The sequence below is a fragment of the Podarcis liolepis genome (genome assembly GCF_965112155.1).
Source record: "Podarcis liolepis genome assembly, chromosome: 2".
NCBI classification, from domain to species: domain Eukaryota; kingdom Metazoa; phylum Chordata; class Lepidosauria; order Squamata; family Lacertidae; genus Podarcis; species Podarcis liolepis.
In genome coordinates, this window is record NC_139555.1 from 97,380,811 (window position 1) to 97,403,016 (window position 22,206).

The 22,206-nt window shown below is 44.9% G+C and overlaps 1 protein-coding gene and 1 long non-coding RNA gene across 12 annotated transcripts in view; one reads left to right on the top strand and one right to left on the bottom strand.

The window, feature by feature from the left end:
- The window catches only part of FRMD4B (FERM domain containing 4B), a 243,354-nt gene that overhangs the window by 202,142 nt on the left and 19,006 nt on the right, over positions 1-22,206 (top strand). For all 11 annotated transcript variants that reach the window (XR_014522917.1, XR_014522918.1, XR_014522919.1 and 8 more), the window contains 6 exons: positions 10,698-10,774; positions 12,916-13,054; positions 14,427-14,568; positions 16,723-16,856; positions 17,134-17,253; positions 20,114-20,342. Coding sequence is in view for 7 of the 11 variants with exons in the window: in XM_083491339.1 (XP_083347465.1) it covers positions 10,698-10,774; positions 12,916-13,054; positions 14,427-14,568; positions 16,723-16,856; positions 17,134-17,253; positions 20,114-20,342 (841 nt within the window). In the remaining 4 variants the exon portion in view is untranslated. The remainder of the gene's footprint in view (positions 1-10,697; positions 10,775-12,915; positions 13,055-14,426; positions 14,569-16,722; positions 16,857-17,133; positions 17,254-20,113; positions 20,343-22,206) is intronic.
- The window catches only part of LOC310702215, a 62,769-nt gene that overhangs the window by 28,525 nt on the left and 12,038 nt on the right, over positions 1-22,206 (bottom strand). The window contains exon 2 of the long non-coding RNA XR_014523365.1: positions 2,519-2,600. This is a non-coding gene — a long non-coding RNA (uncharacterized lncRNA). The remainder of the gene's footprint in view (positions 1-2,518; positions 2,601-22,206) is intronic.

Below are 22,206 nucleotides of genomic sequence, written 5' to 3' on the forward strand. Positions count from 1 at the left end.
AAAGGCATTACCAATCTTCTTAGTTGCTGAATGATCCTGCTCCCTCGCCAAGTGTTGCAGAGCCCGGCTCTTATACTTGTACAGTCCCAAAATGGGTTGGTCATAAAAGTAATGACTGATTAGGAGCATAGCAAACAGCCTTATACTAAGTTCACGCCATTGGTGCATTTAGCTCAGTATTGACCCTACTCAGACTGACAGTGACTCTCAAGGGTTTCAGACTGGGGCTACGCCAAGCCGTACCTGGAGATGCCAGCCATCGAACCTGGATACCTGTGTGCAAAGCAGATGCTCTACCACCGAGCTGCCATTTTGTGAAAAAACAGTATAGAATTGTGTTAAATAAAATAAAGGGTTGTATCTGTTGAAGCAGCATCCATAACTACAGATGGTGACAGCAGTCATGAAATTAAAAGAGGCCTACTTCTTGGGAGAAAAGCAATGACAAACCTAGACAGCATCTTAAAAAGCAGAGACATTACCTCCGTCACTTCGTTGGCTTTTGAGAATCATTCTTCGCAACCCTATAAAATAAATGGCAAAGTGGCGTGGTCCCTTACACATACTTGCAAGGCTGCTGGGTGGTAAATATTGTGGTGGTTTCTCCCTGCTCTCTCTGCCTAAGGTTGAGCCATGCTCAGTAAGCCAATAGAGGCAGGAGGTGGGGGTGGGGGGGTTGATGAAAGAGAGGCAGTGAAGACCCCCTGGTGAACAGACGGAGTAACTAGAAAGGAATTCTTCCTGTCGAGCACAAATCATTCTAATGGGAGACCACTGCTCCCTAAAGGTATCAAACTGAAGCCGTTCCATGAATACTACTTGATAATCTCACATAACAGTGCAGCTGACCTGGAGGTAGGCAAGTTCTTCCAATGCTGTTACAGGAAGAGAATGTAAAAAGCTGCTGTATGTTGAGTCAGGCCAATGGTCCATCTAGCTCAGTATTGCATGCACTGACTGATAGAGGTTCCCCAGTGATTGAGACCTGGAGATGCCAGGGATAGAGCCTGAGACCTTCTACATGAAAAGTTAGGGCAGCCATACATCTGGGTTTTCCTGGAACGCCCAGGCGGATTTTCAGCAAATGGGCAAAATGTCTGGGAAAACCTGGACATATGGCAAGGGGGGGTTACGCTCAACAACTACAAAACAAAACTTTGTCCAGATTTTCACTTTTAGGAATAGGGCAACCCTATAAAAAAAGGGTGTGGGTGGCGCTGTGCATTAAACCACAGAGCCTAGGGCTTGACAATCAGAAGGTCGGCGGTTCAAATCCCCGTAATGGGGTGAGCTCCCGTTGCTCCGTCCCAGCTCCTTCCCACCTAGCAGTTTGAAAGCATGCCAAAGTGCAAGTAGATAAATCGGTACCGCTCCAGCAGGAAGGTAAACGGTGTTTCCGTGTGCTGCTCTGGTTTGCCAGAAGCAGCTTGGTCATGCTGGCCACATGACCCGGAAGCTGCGGACAAAACACCGGCTCCTTCGGCCAGTAAAGCGAGATGAGCGCCGCAACCCCAGAGTCGTCCGTGACTGGACCTAACAGTCAGGGGTCGCTTTACCTTTGATACAAAGAGGATGCTCTTAACCACTGAGCTTCAGCTTTTACCCCATACGGTGCAAGGTACAGCAGTGCTTTGACTAAACGGAAACAGCTCTTAACTTAAATATCAGAAGCTCATAAGGACAGATTTGTGTGAGGGGGCAGAAAGTCTTATGTGGACTAATTCTATTGATTTATCTACTTACTGTATTATATTTCTGTCTGGACTTTTTTCCAAAGCAGTATGTTTGGTTCTTTTCCCTCCCTCCCTCCCTCCCACCTACCCACCCACCCACTCACTCCATTTCATTTTCCCAATAAACTTGTGCGGTAGGTAGGTCAGGCTGAAAGATAGCGATGGGCCTAAGGTCACCCAGTGAGCTTCAAAGCTGAGCAGGGAGTTGAACCTTGGTCTCTTCAGGCCTAATTGAGTTCATTCCCCATCGGCTTTATTGTTTCTTCTTCACTTGGGGAAGAATCAGCTCAACAGGCTGTACAGTGGAGGTTCATAAGGTTCATAAGGAGGTCCATGAGGAGAAAGTGGGGAGAGAGTTGTGAAAGTCACCGTGTTTAAACTAGCCCTGTCTCATTACAGCTAGTGGAGCAACACTGAGCCAAGCTGTAGCAAGGATTATTATTACAGTGGTATCTCAGGTTACATACGCTTCAGGTTACATATGCTTCAGGTTACAGACTCTGCTAACCCAGAAATAGTGCTTCAGGTTAAGAACTTTGCTTCAGGATGAGAACAGAAATTGTGCTCTGGTGGCGCGGCGGCAGCAGGAGGCCCCATTAGCTAAAGTGGTGCTTCAGGTTAAGAACAGTTTCAGGTTAAGTACGGACCTCCGGAACGAATTAAGTACTTAACCTGAGGTACCACTGTACCTCTGTATTGCAAGGGCACATGGACAGCCTTTTTTTCTTAAAAGAGATGGTAAATGCAGCATTACAAACTTAGTTATTTATTTAAAGTCATTTTACCTTGCTGTTCAGCTGAGGGGGAAATTCTCATGGTGGATTACGGTAATCAATAATAAGATGGTCTCTGCCCTCAGGTTGCAGTCTAAAAGACATGACATAAAAGGAAAAGGAATTATGAAGGAGGAGGAGGGGAGCCAAACTCTACCACTGCTTCTTACATCACCGTCTTACCCTTATTGATTCAGTAGTGAGTCCTATTGAATTCAGCTGGACTTATTCCCAGGGAAGTGGTGTTAGGACTGCAGTCATAGTTACCAAGTTATTACAATTGTTCTTTCCAGCAGGGAAAGTTGAAGCAAGCGCCATGCACTTGCTCACATTCTGGCCACCTGTTATGGTTTTCTTTCTGGGAGGTAAGGGCAGAGCAGCCTCCCAGTGGCCCCTTGGCTCCCTCAAAACTGGGGGACTGAAGGGATTATGGTCTTTAAAATTAATAGGAAATTAGTACATCAGAAGGATATTATACTGATGTGCTGATACAGAACTCAGTGCCACAACCCCTGCCATAAGAACTAGTAGTGAGGCACACAGCATGGGCAAATACTCAGGATGCTGACTCGTTGCCTGCTAAATTTCCCACTGGCCTGCATGGTTCTCCCCATTTTATCCTCACACCTTTCTTATAAAGTTTCTTTCACCTTGCAGGCTTTCCCTGCAAGTAGAAAGTTAGCAGAAAGGTTTAGCCTAGTCCTCTCCTAATTTTCTCCTTTCAGGGAGTTTTTTTTTGGGGGGGGGGATTATTCAAAAGCAGTATTTTTTACCTGCAGCACTTTGGTCCATCCCCATGTTCTTATGCTGCCTCATGTCGATCTAATAAATAAATAAATAAAAAACACCAGGCGGTTGAACCCTGTTTTCTCCCAGCTCCCAAACATACTCCTTGAGTGCAGAGCCACTTCTCCTTTACAGATGCAAAGTTTATTCATGTCAATCTTTGCTGCCTGCCTGCTTTTCCTCCCAGAAAGAAGCTCAAAGTTCCTAATAGCGGCAGACCTCACGCCGCCCCCACAAAATATAATAATAATAATAATAATAATAATAATAATAATAATAATAATAATAATACCACTAAATAACAACAGGCCAAACAATATGAAAAATTATTCAACAAAATACAGATTGAGCACAATTGCTATGTAGGGTCAGGGTGCCCAAAATATACTGTGGTGCTTCCATTTGCTTGCTCTCTGGATTATACACTGAGTCACTTTTAAACCTTTTTGAATGGTGCTAGCTAAGTATTTTGTTGACAGTTTTGGGTTGGATCCCTACTTGTGTGGGTGGAAAGACACCTCTCCAATGTCCCCGGCACACACACAAATGCACATGCGGGTCTTGTTTTCCCTGATGGGGTCTTTAAAGCAGCATATTATTGAAGTCTACTTGGGCAGAGCTAGTGCAGAGATGCATAGGAACCTGCCTTTTACTGGGTCTAGACTATTGGTCTATCTAGCTCAATATTTGTCTACACTGACTGGCAGCATCTCTCTCCCAGCTCTACCTGGAAGCACCAGGGTTTAAACCTGGGACCTTCTACATGCAAAGCAAACACTCTTCCACTGAGCTATGGCCCACTCCGTTGCAACGCAGTCAATAAGAGTGCTGGAGACCTAGGGTTCAGGGTTCTTCCTCCCCTCCTTGGGTCAACCTAACCTACCTCCCAGGGTTGTTGTGAAGCTAAAGGCCAGGGGAAGAGCCATGTATACTTCCTTGGCTAGAGGGAAGCTGGAACATAAATACGACAAATAAGAAGGCAGCCTTTTCCAGCCACGAACAGTGAGGGATCTCTGGGGTGCTTACTCATGTGCCACACCCGACCTCTTCCTAGTCAAACAGGTTGTCTCTCTTGGTATGTTGCCGGTGCCCTTTCAGGCTTCCCACAGATACGCAGAGAGCATCACATAAGATGTCACTGTGAATTAAAACATTCCAAAGGAAGTGATAAGAGAGGGGGGAGCATGGTAAGTTGGAGTCATTATTAGTCAGAGAGCGATAAGGTAGGGAGACGCTGTGCTTTCCAAGAGATCTTGTTTCACACACACCTCCTTTTTCGTTCTCTCGGGGGTTTTTTATTATTATTAAATGAACATGATAGCTGAGTTGAAAGGAAGTGTGGCTGGAATGTGGCAAACTCTTCCTGTAAAACCTGTTGCGTTTCGATAGCGTGCGCAAGGGCAGAGGGGAGGCTGCTTTTCAGCAGACTTGACCAGAGAGCTGGAGCTGTGAAAGTCCTTCCTTCCTTCCCTCTCTCTCTCTCCCCCGTGCCAGCTGCGTCCTTCCTCTTGCGGGACACTCATCACCAGCTCTTCTCCTCCCTTGCCCCCTTGTGCGAGGAGGAGGAGGAGGAGGAGGAGGAGGAGGAGGAGAAAGAGAGAGCTGTGGAATGGGGAGGCAGCCTCCCTGGTGATAAAAGCTGATGATGTCAGCAGTGTGTCAGCGGAGGGAGGCAGCCAGCCTGTGAGACAGGGAGTTACACCTAGCTAAGTGTCTGAAAGTCGGGCAGAGGAGTTGAGACAGGAAGTTGCCCTGCTCACTAGGTGAAAGGAATTTGAGAGGTTGGTTGGAGAGGGGAGGATTTTCCTAAGCATGTATTGTTTTTGAAAAGCCAAACGCCGCACCACAACGGCGCTTTTGAGACATGTGGATATGGAATAACCAAAATCCTTCAAGAAATCGGCTCTGACTAAGAAACTCAGGTAAGCACAGAGGATCTCGCGTCCGGTTTTCCACTACAGCTGCCTTCCTTTTCTGCCCTGTGGGTGAAGCGTTAGTGTAAGGCTGCGTGGTTTTGCTTTTCCAAAAGCTGGAGGGGGAAGGAGAAAACTGTCTGTATCAGGCTGTGACCCTAAGCGTATCTCAGTGGGCATAGTTCAGTTTAAATCAGCCAGGCTGGTGCCTCATAAAGTGTGTAAGATCAGAAAGTTAATGAACTTACAGGTTTGACTAGCTGTTGAAATCATCTCACAGGTTGAAAGGTTTCAAATTCTCTTTTGATACTTCTTGCCTGGGTCAAATTTATGTTTTGTGATAGTGAACCTTCCAGGGTTTGCTTGCTTGCTTTATAGATGCAGAATATTGTGAGGCTGTTTTATGCACATTTTTTAATGGAATGAGAACTGGGTTGGTCAGCAACCAAGGCTGCTGAAACATTCCTGTGAGCCAGAAACAGGGTATTTTTTTAAAGCACAAATCACATCTCATGTGTAGCCTCCTTTTCTAGAGAAGTCTAGTAAAACAATCATAAAGCACAGTTTGGGCAAAGGCACAGTTTGGATCCAGCGGGATTTCTGAAGATGAAAGGCTTGCAGAAAAAGTGGTGCTTGGTTCTTCCATAAACACATGTGAAGGATTAGGCCTTATTTATGGCATGAGATAAGTGCATTTAAAATAAATTTTAAAAATTGTAGTTTTTGATGTTTTTGAAGTGTATGGATGCAGAGTGCTGTGGACTGCAGTTTGTTTCTCCACTGCAATGGTACACAGCAGCTTATACACACATACACATATTGTTGTATACGTGAAGAATTAAATGTCTCAATGAGTGGGCACGGGCTGCAGATTTGTTTGGTGCATACACAAAGTGTGCTCTTCATTGAAATGAATCCTGTGGATGTTTATACTAAAGGTCAGTTCTGCTGTGTTGGAAGGAATTTCTTTGCAAAAAGAAAAGAAAAGTGTGCATAGGATTGTAGCCTAAGGACTTGGCATTCAGTGGGTCCTATGCACACTAACAATGCGATTTCTATGCATGTTTATTCAGATGTTGGACTTACTCCCAGATAAGTGCGTATAGATTGCAGATATTCTTGGCAGTAAACCATATTGAACACTGGCACTTACTCTCAAGCAAACAATAATAGGAGCAGAATGAAAAGTTGCAGTCGTACTATCTCACAGAATTGTAGAGTTGGAGGGTACCCCAAAAACCATCTAGTTCAACCCCATGCAATGCAGGAATCCTGTCTATAGCCATCCCTGGGTGGGCTCATACCACCAATCTTCTGGTAAACAGCCAAACACACTCACTCTTTGTTCTAGGGGCGCCCAAGCACAGTTACTGCAGTGTATGTGTTGATGAACAATAGCATTCATAAAACAAAAGCATATAATTCCACATGGGAGCAGAGGTTTGGTGGATCCTGGAAGCATGCTGCATTGTCTTTCATTTCAGTTTGCCCAATGTGTAGAGATGTTATTTTCTTAGTTTAATATCAAGCCTTTAGCACCATCTCAGCTGCTCCATCAACATCAGCAACAAAGGACTTCATAGCTAAATCCTAGTATTGACCGCACCTGTCCAAACTCATTGCCTCCAGATTGACCTCTGGTGGGCAGGACAGCTATGAAAACTTTTTGACTTTGTTTTACACTAGCACTCCTTGAGGAGAATTTTAGGAAGCTGTGCCACTTCCTTCTGCAAGGTCTAAGCAACTAAGAGGGCAGCTATAACCTGGTAGAGCATGAGACTCTTAATCTCAGGATTGTGGGCAAAAGATTCCTTCATTACAGGGGGTTGGACTAGATGACTCACGTGGACCCTTCCAACTCCACAATTCTATGATTCCAAGAAAGAACTGGCTGATAAATTAGAAAAAGGTGTATTTGCGTAGGTCGGGTATAGAAGGTGGCAATTATTTATGGACCATTGACATTATTCGATATGGAATACTGGCTGGGCCTATAGCTCCGTGGCAGATCACGAACTTCTCGTGGAAAAGGTTGCAGGTTCAGCCCCAGCAGCTCCATCTGAGGCTCAGAGAGAACTCTGTCAGAAATCCTGGAGACCTGCTGCAAGTCGGTGTAGACCAAGGATAGGGAACCCATGGTCCTCCTGATGTTGCTGGAACTACAGCTCCCATCAGGTGTTCATGGGTGATGGGAGTTGTAGTCATTGTGGGACAGGCTCCCTACCGCTGGTGTAGACGATACTGAGGTAGATGGGCCAATGGTCTGACTCAGTGTAATATAGCTTCTTGTGTCCTATGACCATCTCTGGAAAGGCCAAGGCTCAGTGGCAGAGCACCTCTGGCATCAGTGGTTCAATCTTGGGCATCTTCTGGTAGGGCTGAGACCACATCCCCCCCCCCCCCCACGACTGAAATCCTGGGCAGCAGCTTCTGCCTTGCAGTGTAGACAATGCTGAGTTAGATGGACAATTGGCCTGAGTTGGTATAAGGCAGCTTCCTGTGTTCCTAATAATTCGCTAATCTTCTGACTGTGGTAAGAGATGCATTTTTGGAAGATCATGGGGAGACTCCTGCCCTCTTCCTTGCCACGCTCCAGCCTCTTCCTTGCCATGTCCTGTTCACATGCTCACTCCAGTTTCCTCTTTCTCCACCCTCTGCAAGCCCTACTTCTTCCCCGTTTGTTCCCTATTCTTCCACCCCTGTTTCTTCCTGTTCCCATGGAAAGCCGGCACATGGAGTTGCTTTCAAGAGCTGCGCAACACCTCTTGCGTTGTCTGAGGCTTCGCGAAGAGGCCCTCAAGGCATCGCCACTGCTGCCAGCACCGGGTGCCAAACTAATTCTAATCACAGCGTCAGCAGCACTACTTCCAGGGCCTCTATCGGCAATATGAGTAAGGATAAAGTTCACATGCCCCTTTTGGGTGTGTGCGTGGGAGGGATGTTAAATTCTCCCCAAGGTTACTCTTCACTGTCCCTTGCAGTGAAATCGCTACTAGTCACCATATCCCAGAGAATACTGTTGGTTTATTTGTTTATTCCAGGTTCCATAGTTGCCTTTGACTGGACTTAACCGTCCAGGGGTCCTTTACCTTTACCTTGGTACAGTTAGAAATCTCACTGCTTAGCATCTGTGCACAAGGCCACGTGAAATTTGAGGGGGGGGGTGTTGCTTTGCTCTCTAGTATCAGCTCAGTTGGTTAGAGCATGGTGCTGATAACACCAAGGTCACAAGTTCGATCCTGTTATGGAACAGCTGCATACTCCTGCATTGCAGGGGGTTAGGCTAGATGATCCCAAGGGTCCCTTCCAACTCTACAATTCTACGATTTATCTCTTACACTATAATATGCATGCATCAAGCCTGATGGGCTAAACTGAAGCATGAGCAGAAGCAATACAAAGGAATCTGCTTAGGAGACCTATGCAGCCTGATACAGTTCATGCTTGGACACAAGCAAGCCTCTGGATTCCAGGTTGTTGTTGTCGTTGTTTGAGTGGGTGGGGATGAGTGGGTAGTCTGCTGTTGTCCTCATTTCCTACTTGTGGGCTTTCAGAGAGAGCGGATTGGCCACTGTGGGAGACAAGACATTGGACTAGATAGGCTTTTGGTCTTACCCAGCAGGGCTCTCTGTGTGTTCTTAAGTTTATCTGAGTTAACTGAGTGTGGCTTATTTAGCCGTGCCTGCATGTAGCCACAGCTGGCTTTGCAGCACAATCCGGCGCATGCTTGTTCAGAAGCAAGTCCCACTGTGCCCAATGGGACTTACTCCCAAGCAAGTGTGCACAGGAAGGCAATGAATGTCTTTACTGAGCACAAACCATAGAAATGTTATCTGCGTAGCCCACGGGTGCCTAATGTTTCCCATTGATAGCTCCCATTTCACAGAGGATGCGGCCCACATACTGTGTCATTGTGGTGTGCTTGATGAATCTGCATGTTGTAACACTCCGCACTTTTGTCTACATGCTCCTCCACTTCTATGCATCTGGGAATGGTCCAAGTAAGGCATTAGGTGTCTCCAAACATGTTTAATTTTACCACACTACTTGAGTTAAACCATGGCTGGAGAGATCATAATTTTGCTCTGTTATTTACAAAAAGTCCAAGCAAAACTTAAATGCCTTCCTTAATTTCTTCCCCCTAACCCCCATACCTCTTTTTTTATTTTTCATGCTAACAAAGTTGTCTGTGAGAATTGCATACTGCAGATGGATTGCACTTTCATTTCCAACTGAGGCTCAGTTAGGGTGAGCTCGCCAATCCCTCTTTAGCTCATCGATCTATAATGGATTTTTTTTAAAAAAAAACTAGACAGGTGCACAACACTCACTGCCCCAAGGCAAACGAGACGATAATCTCTGTGATTCCTTGTTTCCACTAAGTACAGAGGGGGCGAATTGTTGTGCACAGAAAGAGAATTGTTCTGTACATGCATTGAATTTTTCTTTCTGAGCCTGTAGAAGACAGACAGTTTTTGTGTGCATGTCCTGTATCGTTTGGTGGTTTCTCTCCTTCCTCTGCTCCCCTCTGCCCCTCTTGTTTTCTGCGTCAGTGCAGCATCACTGATTGCTTAATGCATGTTCTTTTTTATCATTATTGCAAGTACTGCTTGTGCACTGCCTGTGTAGAGCTTGTGAGCTTCCTGTAGGCATTTGATTGGGCACTGGGCGAACAGGACACTGGACTTGGTGGCTCACTGGCCTGATCCAGCAAGGTTCTTCTTCCTACCCTCTTATGCCTTTTATGAAACCATCTCAAGGCAAACTCCATCAGTTGCTGGATAGTGGTGCACCGGCAACATCCCCAGTCTGTCTCTTTGGTCCAGCATGTTTTCCTTAAAAGGACTTCATCTGCACCTTGTGGGAGAGCAATCACATCACTCTATCTCTTGGTTGCTTTCCATGAAATGAAGTTTTAAAAAATGAGCCTGTGCAGGACATGGAAGCTTGTGGTTTCAGACCTCTGACACCAGGGTTTTTTAACTGATGGGTTCCCTCCCTACTCCTACTGACCTGATGTGCCACTCCAAAGCATATCAGGCCTCTTTGGACATGTGGTTTGCCCATAGGGAAGTGATATATGGTGGTCAGAGGGGGAAAGGGAAATTACTTTTTGTTGTTTATATTAAGTCTGCTTTGGCTCAAAATGAAGAATGCCTTTAGTTACCCTCCCCAAGACAGCAGTGTTTGTTAGACATAAATCTCAGAATTGGTTCTGGGTTGGAGGTTGAGCAGAGGATGGCAGAAGAAAGTAAGAGACGCCACTACCTGAAGTTAAAACACACTTGCAAAATGCAATTAGCTACATACTGTTTATCATGACATGGTCCTTTTAATCTTACAAATGCATAGTGAGTTGTTGTTTTGCACAATTAATCCTCTGCTGTAATTTGGGTTTCTTTGAAATTAAATTTCTGTGGAATATAATTCTTAATAATGTGGCTGGCTCTTAAATAATTGTCTTTCTTGTTTTGTTTCTCTCACTCTTCCAGTTATTCCAATGGAAACAGCTGGAGAATCTTTATTTCCGTGAGAAGAAATTTGCTGTTGAGGTTCACGATCCCCGTAGGTAAGCAGTGTGTTTGTGTGCCATATCCAAAACATTTGTTTGTCATGCAGCTGAACTCCTGGGACCTAAATCCATTGCACTGAACACCACAAGTTAATGTTTCGCCGCATATATGGCTAAGCTTTCATTGCTTGTGCCATCCACAGTATTTATCTCTTTGGCGGCACAAAGCGAACATATCACGACCCTTCTTTTCCCTTTTAGCACAAGTGGGTTTCGGTCACCTCATGAAAAGTTGCTGCGTGCACCAGTTTTATAGGACAAATAAAACAAATTCTGGCACACGCTGTAAAAACCTGCTGGGAAATTGCTACAGGCCTGAATCCACTGGAAATGTCTGCTGCAAATCTTCTATGTAAATAAACGAGAGATGTTTAGTATGCGGTTGCAGTTGTGCCTCAATAGCTTGGGCACAATATTTCTAAGACACCACAATTGCTTGCTTATATCTAAAATTAACTGAAGAGTACAATACAAAATACATGCTTTAATTGTGGCTGTTGTTGCTTTTAAAAAACAACAACAAAACATTCATTGTTTATACCACAAAAATTCATATGAACTGCAGAAGTTAAAAAATCCCAAGTCTACACAGTCACACCATAAAAACCACAGGGAGCAGGGGATGAGTATGTTAGGGAAGCTTAAGAGTGCGTTCCTATGCATGGCTAATCCAAAGTAAGTTGCATTGAGTTTTGCGTGACTTACTCTCAGGGAAGGATGTAATGTTGCTGTTGCATTGATACACTAGGGTTCTACACATCCTTCCCTGAGATGTCCACAGGAGGATGCATTTATTTAGTAAGGTCTTTCTAGAGCAGGGATAGGGAACCTCTGGCCCTCCCAGATGTTTTTGGATGACACTTCTCAGCATCCTTGACCACCAGCCATGCTGGCTGGAGCTGATGGGAACTGGCATCCCACAGCAGACCTAGTGTGCTTTATGGAGACCTGGTGGAAGTGGTGGGTGGACCAGATCAGTCTCAGCTGGGCTTGCTTGGGTACTTGGATCAAGAGCACTGGTCTGCAAGGAGTGGGTGGGGCAGAAGGGAGAGTTGCAGTCATTCATAAAAATTCTGCCTTTCTGCTGAGGCTGGAAGGGCATGCTGTTGGCACACTGCCTATGTAGACTGATGACAAAGATCTGGTTAAAAAATAATCTGTGCATGCTCTGAAGGAGGAGGAGGAAGAGAGGGGTCAGACTGCTTCATGTACATCTCGGGAGTGGTTTGCATTTGTGACTCAGTTCTCTAACAAAGAGGAAAGTAAAAAAGCCTGGGTGTAACAGAAACCTCTTTCTCACTGAGGTGGCAAACCTGAGTCTGGAGTATACTACTTCAGATTGCAGATCATAATGGGTGTGAGTGTGTGTCATGATCAAATACTTCTCCATGCATAAACTCCAGGTGGTGGTGCTGGCTATTGGCTTCCCCCAACTTAGTATTACCCTTGTAGAGATCAGTAGGGAGGATGGGGACAAAACTTGAATTAATCGGCTCTACCTGCCATTAACTCTTGCTGTGGCGCTGTGGGTTAAACCACAGAGCCTAGGGCTTGCCAATCAGAAGGTCGGCGGTTCGAATCCCCGCGACGGGGTGGGCTCCCGTTGCTCGGTCTCTGCTCCTGCCAACCTAGCAGTTCGAAAGCATGTCAAAGTGCAAGTAGATAAATAGGTACTGCTCTGGTGGGAAGGTAAATGGCATTTCCATATGCTGCTCTGGTTCGCCAGAAACGGCTTAGTCATGCTGGCCACATGACCCAAAAGCTGTACGCCGGCTCCCTCGGCCAATAAAGTGAGATGAGAACCGCAACCCCAGAGTCGTCCGTGACTGGACCTAATGGTCAGGGGTCCCTTTACCTTTACCTTTACCACCTACTTTTGGCTTTCCTGCCTTCTACCCTACCATTCCCAAATGGGCAGCAGCAACCCCTGGCTTAGCCCAGGCAATGGGTTTACTAGCTTTTGAGAACTAATAACAGATAACACCAAAACTGAAAACAGGATTTTTCATTATTTGTGGGGAGGGTGTCATCCTCTCCAGAACAGAGTTGTTGTGTGACTTCATCTGAACTTTTATTTCATTTTTGAAGAAACAGCAAAAAATGCTTTACGTAGCCTTTTTTTAAAAAAATGTTTTTAGAATTTCGGTGTCACGGAGGACCTTTGGACAGAGCGGCCTCGTAGTGCAGACCTGGTATGCAAACACTTCTCTGATCAAATCCATCTGGGTTATGGCAATCAGTCAACATCAGTTTTACTTGGACAGGAAACAAAGCAAAGTAAGTTACCCGTCGATAAAGGAATGTTTAGTTGCTGAAAATGCATAGTTTGTCTTTTGCATCAAAAAAATACCTCAAGAGAGATTATATCTGCCTTGCAAATGAGGCCACAACACTATTTTCTTAACCACCTGCTTGCACATATTAGTCATCTGTGTGAACACATCAGAAAAAAAGTCAGCTGTCTTCTAATTTGCAAATACTCCCATGTCCCGATGGTGAGATAGGCACCTGGTTGGTCTGTGTAAGAAGCCGGTTGCTGGACTAGATCTTTGGTCTGATCCAGCAAGCCTCTTGGGATCATAGGAAACTGCCTTATACAGAGTCAGAATCAATGGTCCATCTAGCTCAGTATTGTCTACACGGATTGGCAGAGGCTCTCTAGATTTGCAGAGAAGAGTTCTCTCCCAGTCCCACGTGGAGATGTCGGGGATTGAACCTGGGACCTTCTGCATTCAGGACAGATGCTCTACTACTGAGCCATGGCCCTTCCCTTAAGAACTCTTATTCTGTTCTTATATTCTCATTATTATTATTATTATTTATACCCCGCCCTTCCCGGTTCAGAAAACCGGGCTCAGGGCATCTAACAACAAATTTAAAACACTCAATTGTAAAAGCAGCATAAAACACAGTATAAAAACCATGTATAACAATAAAATTCAAAATAAAAAAAATTCCTTCCAGTAGCACCTTAAAGACCAACTAAGTTAGTTCTTGGTATGAGCTTTCGTGTGCATGCACACTTCTTCATTCAAAAATCAGTTTGGGGGAAATCCATCTAATAAGCATTAGATAGTCACCAGGGCTAGCTGGCTGAATTAGTCCTACGAGGAGGCCAGGGGAGAATTAGCTGTGGGGTCTCAAAGTGGGCAGGCGGAATAGCTCTGTCTTACAGGCCCAACAGAAGGAGGTTATATCCGGAAGGGCCCTAGTCTCATGGGACAGAGCATTCCACTAGGTCGGAGCCATCACTGAGAAGGCCCTGGCCCTGGTGGAGGATAGTCTGACTTCCTTTGGGCCCGGCACCTCTAAACTATGGTTATTCATGGACCTTAAGGTCCTCTGTGGGCATACCAGGAGAGGTGGCCCCATAAATATGATGGCCCTGTGCCTAGGGGGCGTTTTTTATTTTTTATTTTACTGCCTGCTTTCCCTTCTGTTCGTTTTGAGCCTCTAATAGATAGTCAAGTTGGCTTTAGTGATCATTGCCCAGGACATAAGTTAAATAGTGAGACAGCACGCATGTAGCTCTTGGAGTGGAGCAAAAGGTCATCTTCTATTTCCCTTTTGTTTGGAGTCTTCGCTAGGGCTAAGCTGATTGTACACGATCACTCACTATTTGTGTGTGTGTGTGTTTAAATTGTTTTAGGCAAAAATCCCCTCAGCCAGAAGCTTGGACGATATTGCAATGGACTTAACAGAAATGGGAACACCGAAGGTTTCGAAATTAGCCACTTTGGAAGCAAAGAGTCAACTTATTATGGCCAGCAATGGTAGCCTAATCTCCTCAGGTAACACATATTGTTTCGAATGTCTTCTGTTTGTAGTCTAGGTGTCTGTATTATGTAACTCAGTTGCATGTAGTACAAGGAAAATATGTCTTTCCTTAACATGGGTGAAATTCTATTATATCACGCATCCACAATTGCTGTTTTACAACACACACACCACAATAAGTCATCCTTTCTCTTCCCTGAGCTTGTGCTGATTTGGCAATTTTCTCTCACCCTTTTTATATCCCACTGCATAAAACAACTGTAGTTTCCTAAAACGATTCATTTCTGGCTGTTAACATGCCGCCCTATGGAACCTAGTTCCTCCGCGGTCATAATAGTCAACGTCTTCCATCCCCTGCAGCCCCCCTTCTGCACAGACTTATGGTGAAGGAAGCAAGAGACAGAGCTTGTGATCTCTAAAACAGGTCTCACTGGAGGTAGATTGTTTTCTCCCCTGCCCCTTTCCTGGATTGCTATGTGACAAGTATAGCCAGCTTCTGAGAAAGGAAATGCATTCTTGCCTTATCTCCCACTGTCTCACTAATACATACGCTTCAGTTACATATGCTTCAGGTTACAGACTCCGCTAACCCAGAAATAGTGCTTCAGGTTAAGAACTTTGCTTCAGGATGAGAACAGAAATTGTGCTCCGGCAGCACGACAGCAGCAGGAGGCCCCATTAGCTAAAGTGGTGCTTCAGGTTAAGAACAGTTTCAGGTTAAGAACGGACCTCCGGAACGAATTAAGTACTTAACCCGAGGTACCACTGTATGGTGTAGGTCAGTGGTTCCTAAACATTTCCCTCCACAGAACATTTGAAAATTTCTAAGGGTCTTGGCAGATGACTTCATGATATTTCCCACCCCACCCCCCTGTGTTCCTTGTTTTAGCAACTGCAGTATGCTTTTCAAGATAATGTGTGATTTTTAATTGCATTTGATTACTTTTATTTAATTACCTTTTTTTAAAAAAAAAGAAGTGTTTTGTTGTCCTGCAATTCAAATTCTACAGAATTCAGATTGTAAGTGTGCTTCAGAGGTGTGCTGCAGGCCACCCAAATGAAGCTTTCAGGCTGCTGGTGGTCCACATTCCGCAGTTGGGGAAGCCTTAGTGTAGGCCAGGGATGGGGAACATGTGATCCTCCAGTATGGCCAATGATTAGGGATGATGGGAGCTGTATTCCAGTAACATCTGGAGGTCCATCCCTGGTACAGACCAGCTTTCTTCCATCTTGGGTTCCCAGGCATCATTGGAACTACAGCAATTCCCATGATCCCTCAGCGTTGTCTCAAGTAGCTGGGCTGGGATGCTGGGAGTTGTTGTCCAACAGCATCAGCAGGCCCAAGGTTGAAAATTTCTGGTGTAGTCAACACCACTCCTGCAACACAGGTTTACCTAGGGCAATAGCAGGGCAGTCAGGTATAGTTAGTACCTTCTCCTTCCTGCCCCACCCAAGTGACCTACAGAGGCTTCCTGTATGTCCCCTTCTCCTTCAGCATGCTCTGCCCTTAGGTGCAGCAGCCAACTTGCTGCCCTATATTCTGGGATTTGCAGTGCAAAATGAAAAGCCTAGCTTTGCAGGATTGCACCACTTTGCCCATGAGTTCTCTATAAAACATACCAGACGTCACCTGTATGCACATTTAAAGCATTGTTTGATGATTAGTTCCTCCTAGTGGTACAGCAATAAAACTGTTAGCACATTTGCAAAGCTAAGCAGAGTCCTGTGTGGTTTCAAATTGGATGGGGGACTCGCATGTTGAGATTCCTGCATTGCAGGGGTTTGGACTAGATGATCTTTGGTGTATCCCCCTCCAAATCTACAGTTACGATTCTGTGCGATTCTATGATTTATGTGCAACCCACAGATCCTGCAACAAATATGGAAAATCTGCTTGGAAGGAGGATTCTAATTGAAAGGTCAAATTGAAGTGCACTTTCTTTTTTGCACAATAATCCATTTTAAGTAGATTCGATGCACGTTCACCTATCTTGGCTGGCAACAGAGCTTTTCCCTTCAATTTAACTCTAGTGCTGTTGTGTCCAACTTTGAAAAGCCCACCTTTAACTAAGAAAAGATGTAAGATGTTAGCCATCCCCACCCCACCCAGCAGCTAACTCCTTAAGTCCAAAAGGAGGAATGAGTTTACAAATCATTGGATTTTACAGGGTCTCAAGATTCAGAGGCCAGCGAAGAGCAGAAGAAAGAGAAAATCTTGGAGCTGAAAAAGAAAGAAAAGCTTTTGCAGGAGAAGCTTTTGCAGAAAGTTGACGAACTGAAGAAAATCTGCCTGCGGGAAGCGGTGAGACCTGTTGCTTGCTTTTCTTTAGCGTGGGTCCAGGACAGGGCTTGTTGCTCAGGGGCAGGACATCTGCTTTGCATGCAGAAGGTCCGAGGTTCAACCCCCAATATATCCCAGGTAGGGCCAGGAAAGACTCTTGCCTGAAACTCCAGAGAACAGATGCCAGCCAAGGTTATCAGTAGTGAGATAGGTGAACCCAGCGCTCTGAGTGCATGAGGCAGGTTCCTATGATGTCCACACTCATTTTTCCTAATACTGCTTTTCTTCCCCTCCATAGGAGCTCACTGGGAAAATGCCAAAGGAATACCCCCTGGGCACAGGAGAGAAACCACCTCAGGTCAGAAGGCGTGTAGGCACAGCCTTCAAATTGGATGGCAACCTGCTTCCCAGCGAGGAGGTATGTGCAAGCCCCGTTGCAGGTTTCACTTACTTTACAAGGCTGTAAAACGTGTGTCATTGGGACCATCTCCCAGATGCCGTGTCTTACATTGGCTTCATAGCTTCTTGGTTTTGGTTTGCGTTGGGTCAGTGAAGGGAAATCCCAGACAGGGCGATTGCTGGAAATCTGTGTAGACATGTTCTGAAACAAAGATTAAGCCTCACTTAATTATTTATGTGCAGAATTCAGCCCTTTCATAATGGCTTTAAAAGCTATCTGGCCTCAGTAAAGATTTAAATATTTAAATTGCTGGGAATTTCGGCCAGTAGTTTCACTAAAGCGTTTAACACATAGGGGCGTGCTTAATACATTGTGGTTGAGAAACTGCACTCATTTTACCTCTCCTGGGAAGCTGGGAAAACGCACATACTTCACCTTTCCTAGGGAGTTGATAACTTGGGGGCGGGGGTTCCTGCCCCATAAGGGAGGGTGAGGCTCGAATTCTGCACTTGCTACTTCTGTAGCTCTGACCTGAACCTCTTGGTCTGTCCTTCAAAGTTGTTTCACATTTATTTTGTGAAATCCTTGATTCCCACATATTCCTCATGGATTTGAAAGGCAACCATTTCTGTTGGCTGCCAGATACCATTATGGTGCCAACTCGGAGCTAATGTAGGAAATGATATAGGGACATTGGCATGCTGGAATACAGCCCTCTTCACACATGACTGCAGAGTGGAACCAAGCCCAAGCAAGTTGCATGGGTTTTTGTTTTCCCCAATTGGCAGTCTGTTAAGGATACACTCAGAGACTGGCACTCACCATGCATGCTTGCTTTATGCACGTAACGTCCCCTGTAATGCGTAATCGGGAGCAGTTCCTAAGCTAGGAGCACTAAAATAAGCTCCAAATTTGGGGTTTCAAACCCTGTTGCCACACGTAGCTACCCCCACTTCACAATACAGGTAACTCACTACTTGCGCACGTTTAATTTGTGCAGCTTTACGCTCTTGGCAGAATATTAAAAAATAAGAAAGGGGGTGGGTGCCTTGGAAAAATAACTTTGGCAATCCAAAGTTATAAAAATAACTTTGGCAATCCATTGAACTCAAAGTGTTTTGACTATACATGATTTTGACTTTATGTGTAATCCCTGAAACGTAACTCCTGCATCAGTTGAGTGTCACCTGTGCTATAATGTTTACCCCCTTTAGAAGGATTCCATTTTGCTCCCCTCACCTACAGAATCTTAAAGCTATCCTACCCTACCACTGATGGATTGGGTGGGAAAGACATAGCTAGAGTGCGATTTGGCACTCTGGCTACGGGTTCCTCCTGTTTGTTCACCATTCATCCTCGATTTGCTTGCACATAGCTTGCATGGTGGGTAGACTTTACTAAGCATTCATTCTGATTTGTTTTCGGGGCAGTTACATGACACAATGAGCATTCATCCTGTTTTCGCTTATGGAGGTGTTTACATGTCTTCCCATTAATCATTTGCTCTTCCCACACTTTTCAATGCACTTCCCCACCGCTTTGCAAACGTTAAATGTGCAAGCCTAAAGTTCCAGTGTGCTTTTGAATTCCTCCCACAGTATACTGACAATCTGTAGGTGCATCCTGTGTTGACAAGCATTTATTGGGCGGGGGAGACACAAATCATTTGCTGTTCTGACAAAGAGCTAAAGTAATCTTTTCATTGCATGTATGATGCAATTTATGATTATGTTGAAGGACTGGGATAATGGCAACTAGGTCCCCCATGTTCCATGCTCAATAATAGTATAGCGAGATGGCTGCAGAGGCTGCCTGGGGCAAGTGCTTAGCTTCTCTGGGTCTTGTTTGCCTCAGATTGATGCTTCTTATATAAGATATGGGAACAGTGTTGCCAAAGTCACAAATATGTGTTGTTTGGAGAACTTGTGGAAGCCAGAAGCAGATTTTCTCTTTTAGAGAAAGATGCCACGTATTCTGGTTTCCCCCTTATCCTTCTGTATTTCAAACAGTAACTTGCCCTGAAGGCTGGCTGGCTTTTACTTTTTTGTGGCTAATGGGTTATTTACACCTCTCTGTTAGTAGGATAGCATAAACCGAGGTCCTTGTTTGTATATATGAACATGAATGCTTTTGAATCGGAGAGCCAGTGTGGTGTAGTGGTTAAGAGCGGTAGTCACGTAATCTGGGGAACCGGGTTCGTGTCTCCGCTCCTCCACATGCAGCTGCTGGGTGACCTTGGGCCAGTCACACTTCTTTGAAGTCTCTCAGCCCCACTCACCTCACAGAGTGTTTGTTGTGGGGGAGGAAGGGAAAGGAGAATGTTAGCCGCTTTGAGACTCCTTAAAGGGAGTGAAAGGCGGGATATCAAATCCAAACTCTTCTTCTTCTTCTTCTGAATCATAATTGTCTAGTAAATAATAAGGAGTGCTTTGGGGTTTATATGTGTGTGCCTCCTTTCATCTGGTCTCTTCATAATTGTTTACAAACACTGAGTAATAAAGCTTCCAGCATTATGGGCATCATTATATTGATGTTTACACCTTGCTAACCCTTTTGTAGAGAAGCCTGGCAACAGGTTGTCCTTAGCATAGCAATGCAAATGCTTTACTGGCAATGGAGAGAGTATGGTGTTTAGCTTTTGGCAGATGTTCTGAAAACGGGTGTGAAATGTTGGCCTTTTATAAATACCCTGGCTTACCACATCAGGCCACCCAGTGCTACGTACAGATGAGTCTACAAGCCCTCCCTATTCTTTGTTGCACATCCTGAAGTCAATTTTTTGTTGTTGTTCAAACCTCAAAAGACCAAAGACTTGGCTTAAATTCAGGTTCCAAACTGGGAAATCCCGATTTTATTTTACTTTATTTTGGCTCCGTAGGACCCAGCTCTGCAGAATCTGGAGAGCAACTTTTTCATACAGCAAAAGATGGTGGAAGCCGTGAAGAAACTTTCCAGTGAGCCAGACCTATGCAAAAATGTGAAGAAGAAGAGGAAACAGGAGTACATAGAGGCAGTGAAAAAGCTTCAGGAGATTGAAAATTCCATTAATGAGTATAGGATTAAGTGTGGAAAGAAGCCTACACAGAAATCAACCCTGACCTTACCAGGTAACAGAGATCTAACAACATTCTTATGAGGATGGGGAGGTTGTGGGGGGGGGGTAGAGAATCTGTTTTTCAAGTACTTTTTGTTGGGTGTGTTTTTCTCTTGTGGAAGAAAAACATTGTTTTGATACCAAGGGCAGGCAAAGATGCAGTCCTGCCCAGCAGAAACTAGAGCCTCTGCGTTCAGCAAAATCTGGAGCTTACCTGTAATCTGACTGCCGTGTTTTATGTAAGATGTGGTTAAAAGGGAACAGCACAAGCGCTGGCATGTTTGAGGGAGAACGCAAACCAACGAATTGCTGTATGTCGAAGGGCTGGCGGCATCTCCCAGCCGAAACTAGTGTGGTACCTTGTTCTGTTGAGTATCGGATGCTGATTTTAGCAGAAATTGTTGTGTGATCTCTTGGCTAATGCTGGGTGCATTATGAATCAAGCACATAATTAAAGCTAGGTCTTAAGACGTGTAAGAAAAGTTGGCAGCAAGGGGAAGGGGTGTGTGTATAGATGGTGTCTGGTTGTGAATTCCCAGCAAGATAGCAAGAATGAAGCGTGCATACTTTTATATGTCAGTTGTCTTTAAGAGTTTGTAAATAATAATAATAATAATAATAATAATAATAATAATAATAATAATAATAATTTATTATTTATACCCCGCCCATCTGGCTGGGCTTCCCCAGCCACTCTGGGCAGCTTCCAAAAAAATATTAAAATACTATAATACATCAAACATTAAAAGCTTCCCGAAACAGGGCTGCCTTCAGATGTCTTCTAAAAGCCTGGTAGTTGTTGTTCTCTTTGACATCTGGTGGGAGGGTGTTCCACAGGGAAGGCGCCACTACCGAGAAGGCCCTCTGCCTGGTTCCCTGTAACTTGGCTTCTCGCAGTGAGGGAACTGCCAGAAGGCCCTCGGTGCTGGACCTCAGTGTCCGGGTAGAACGATGGGGGTGGAGACGCTCCTTCAGATATACTGGACCAAGGCCGTTTAGGGCTTTAAAGGTCAGCACCAACACTTTGAATTGTGCTCGGAAACGTACTGGGAGCCAATGTAGGTCTTTCAAGACCGGTGTTATGTGGTCTCTGCGGCCGCTCCCAGTCACCAGTCTAGCTGCCGCGTAAAGTAAGGACGTTGTAATGAGACAGTGCCTATATAAGAAACCCATTGTGAAAGAGGATTGTAAGGTGCTTGTAAGCACTGCTTTTTTTTCTAAGATGATTTTAGAGGAGGCTGGTCCCCCTGAACAGGGGACAATCTAGGGCCAGTTGTATAATACACAGCAGGGTGAATAAATACTGGCTAAATGATGCACAGCAGTCATCATCTGCCCAGGGGCTCTTAAAAAAAGAACAAGAAGCTCCTGAGTCCCAAATATGGCTTTTGAGAAGTCCAAATTAGGCCTCTTCAGTTTCCAAACCAAGTTGTTCCAACTAGCCCTATTGCTGCTTCCCTTTGATGTGCCACTATGCCGTCATTTCTACGCACAGCAGCCATTTTTACAACTGCGTGTATGTTCATGTAGCCGTGAGTAGCTGGCAGGGCATCTTTTATTACATGTAGATAATAACGTGACTTCAGTATTGTATTACCTGTGTGCCTTTCAATGAACTGAAAATTTTAAGTCAACAGTAATGGGTTGGATGCAGAGACAAGCAAGAGGAATGCTTCTTGTGCAGTGGGGATTTCCTGCCTCCTTCGGAAACCCTGTTACAGCCCCTTGAACCTCCTGGCATAGGATGGGGCATATGAGATGTAACCAGCTATGTTCTTAGATAAATAAGGTATACTATTCATGTATCAAATCATAAATTTCAATGGAAGTAACTCATAAAGTTCAACAAACGAACAAAGCAGAAGACCCAGTGGATC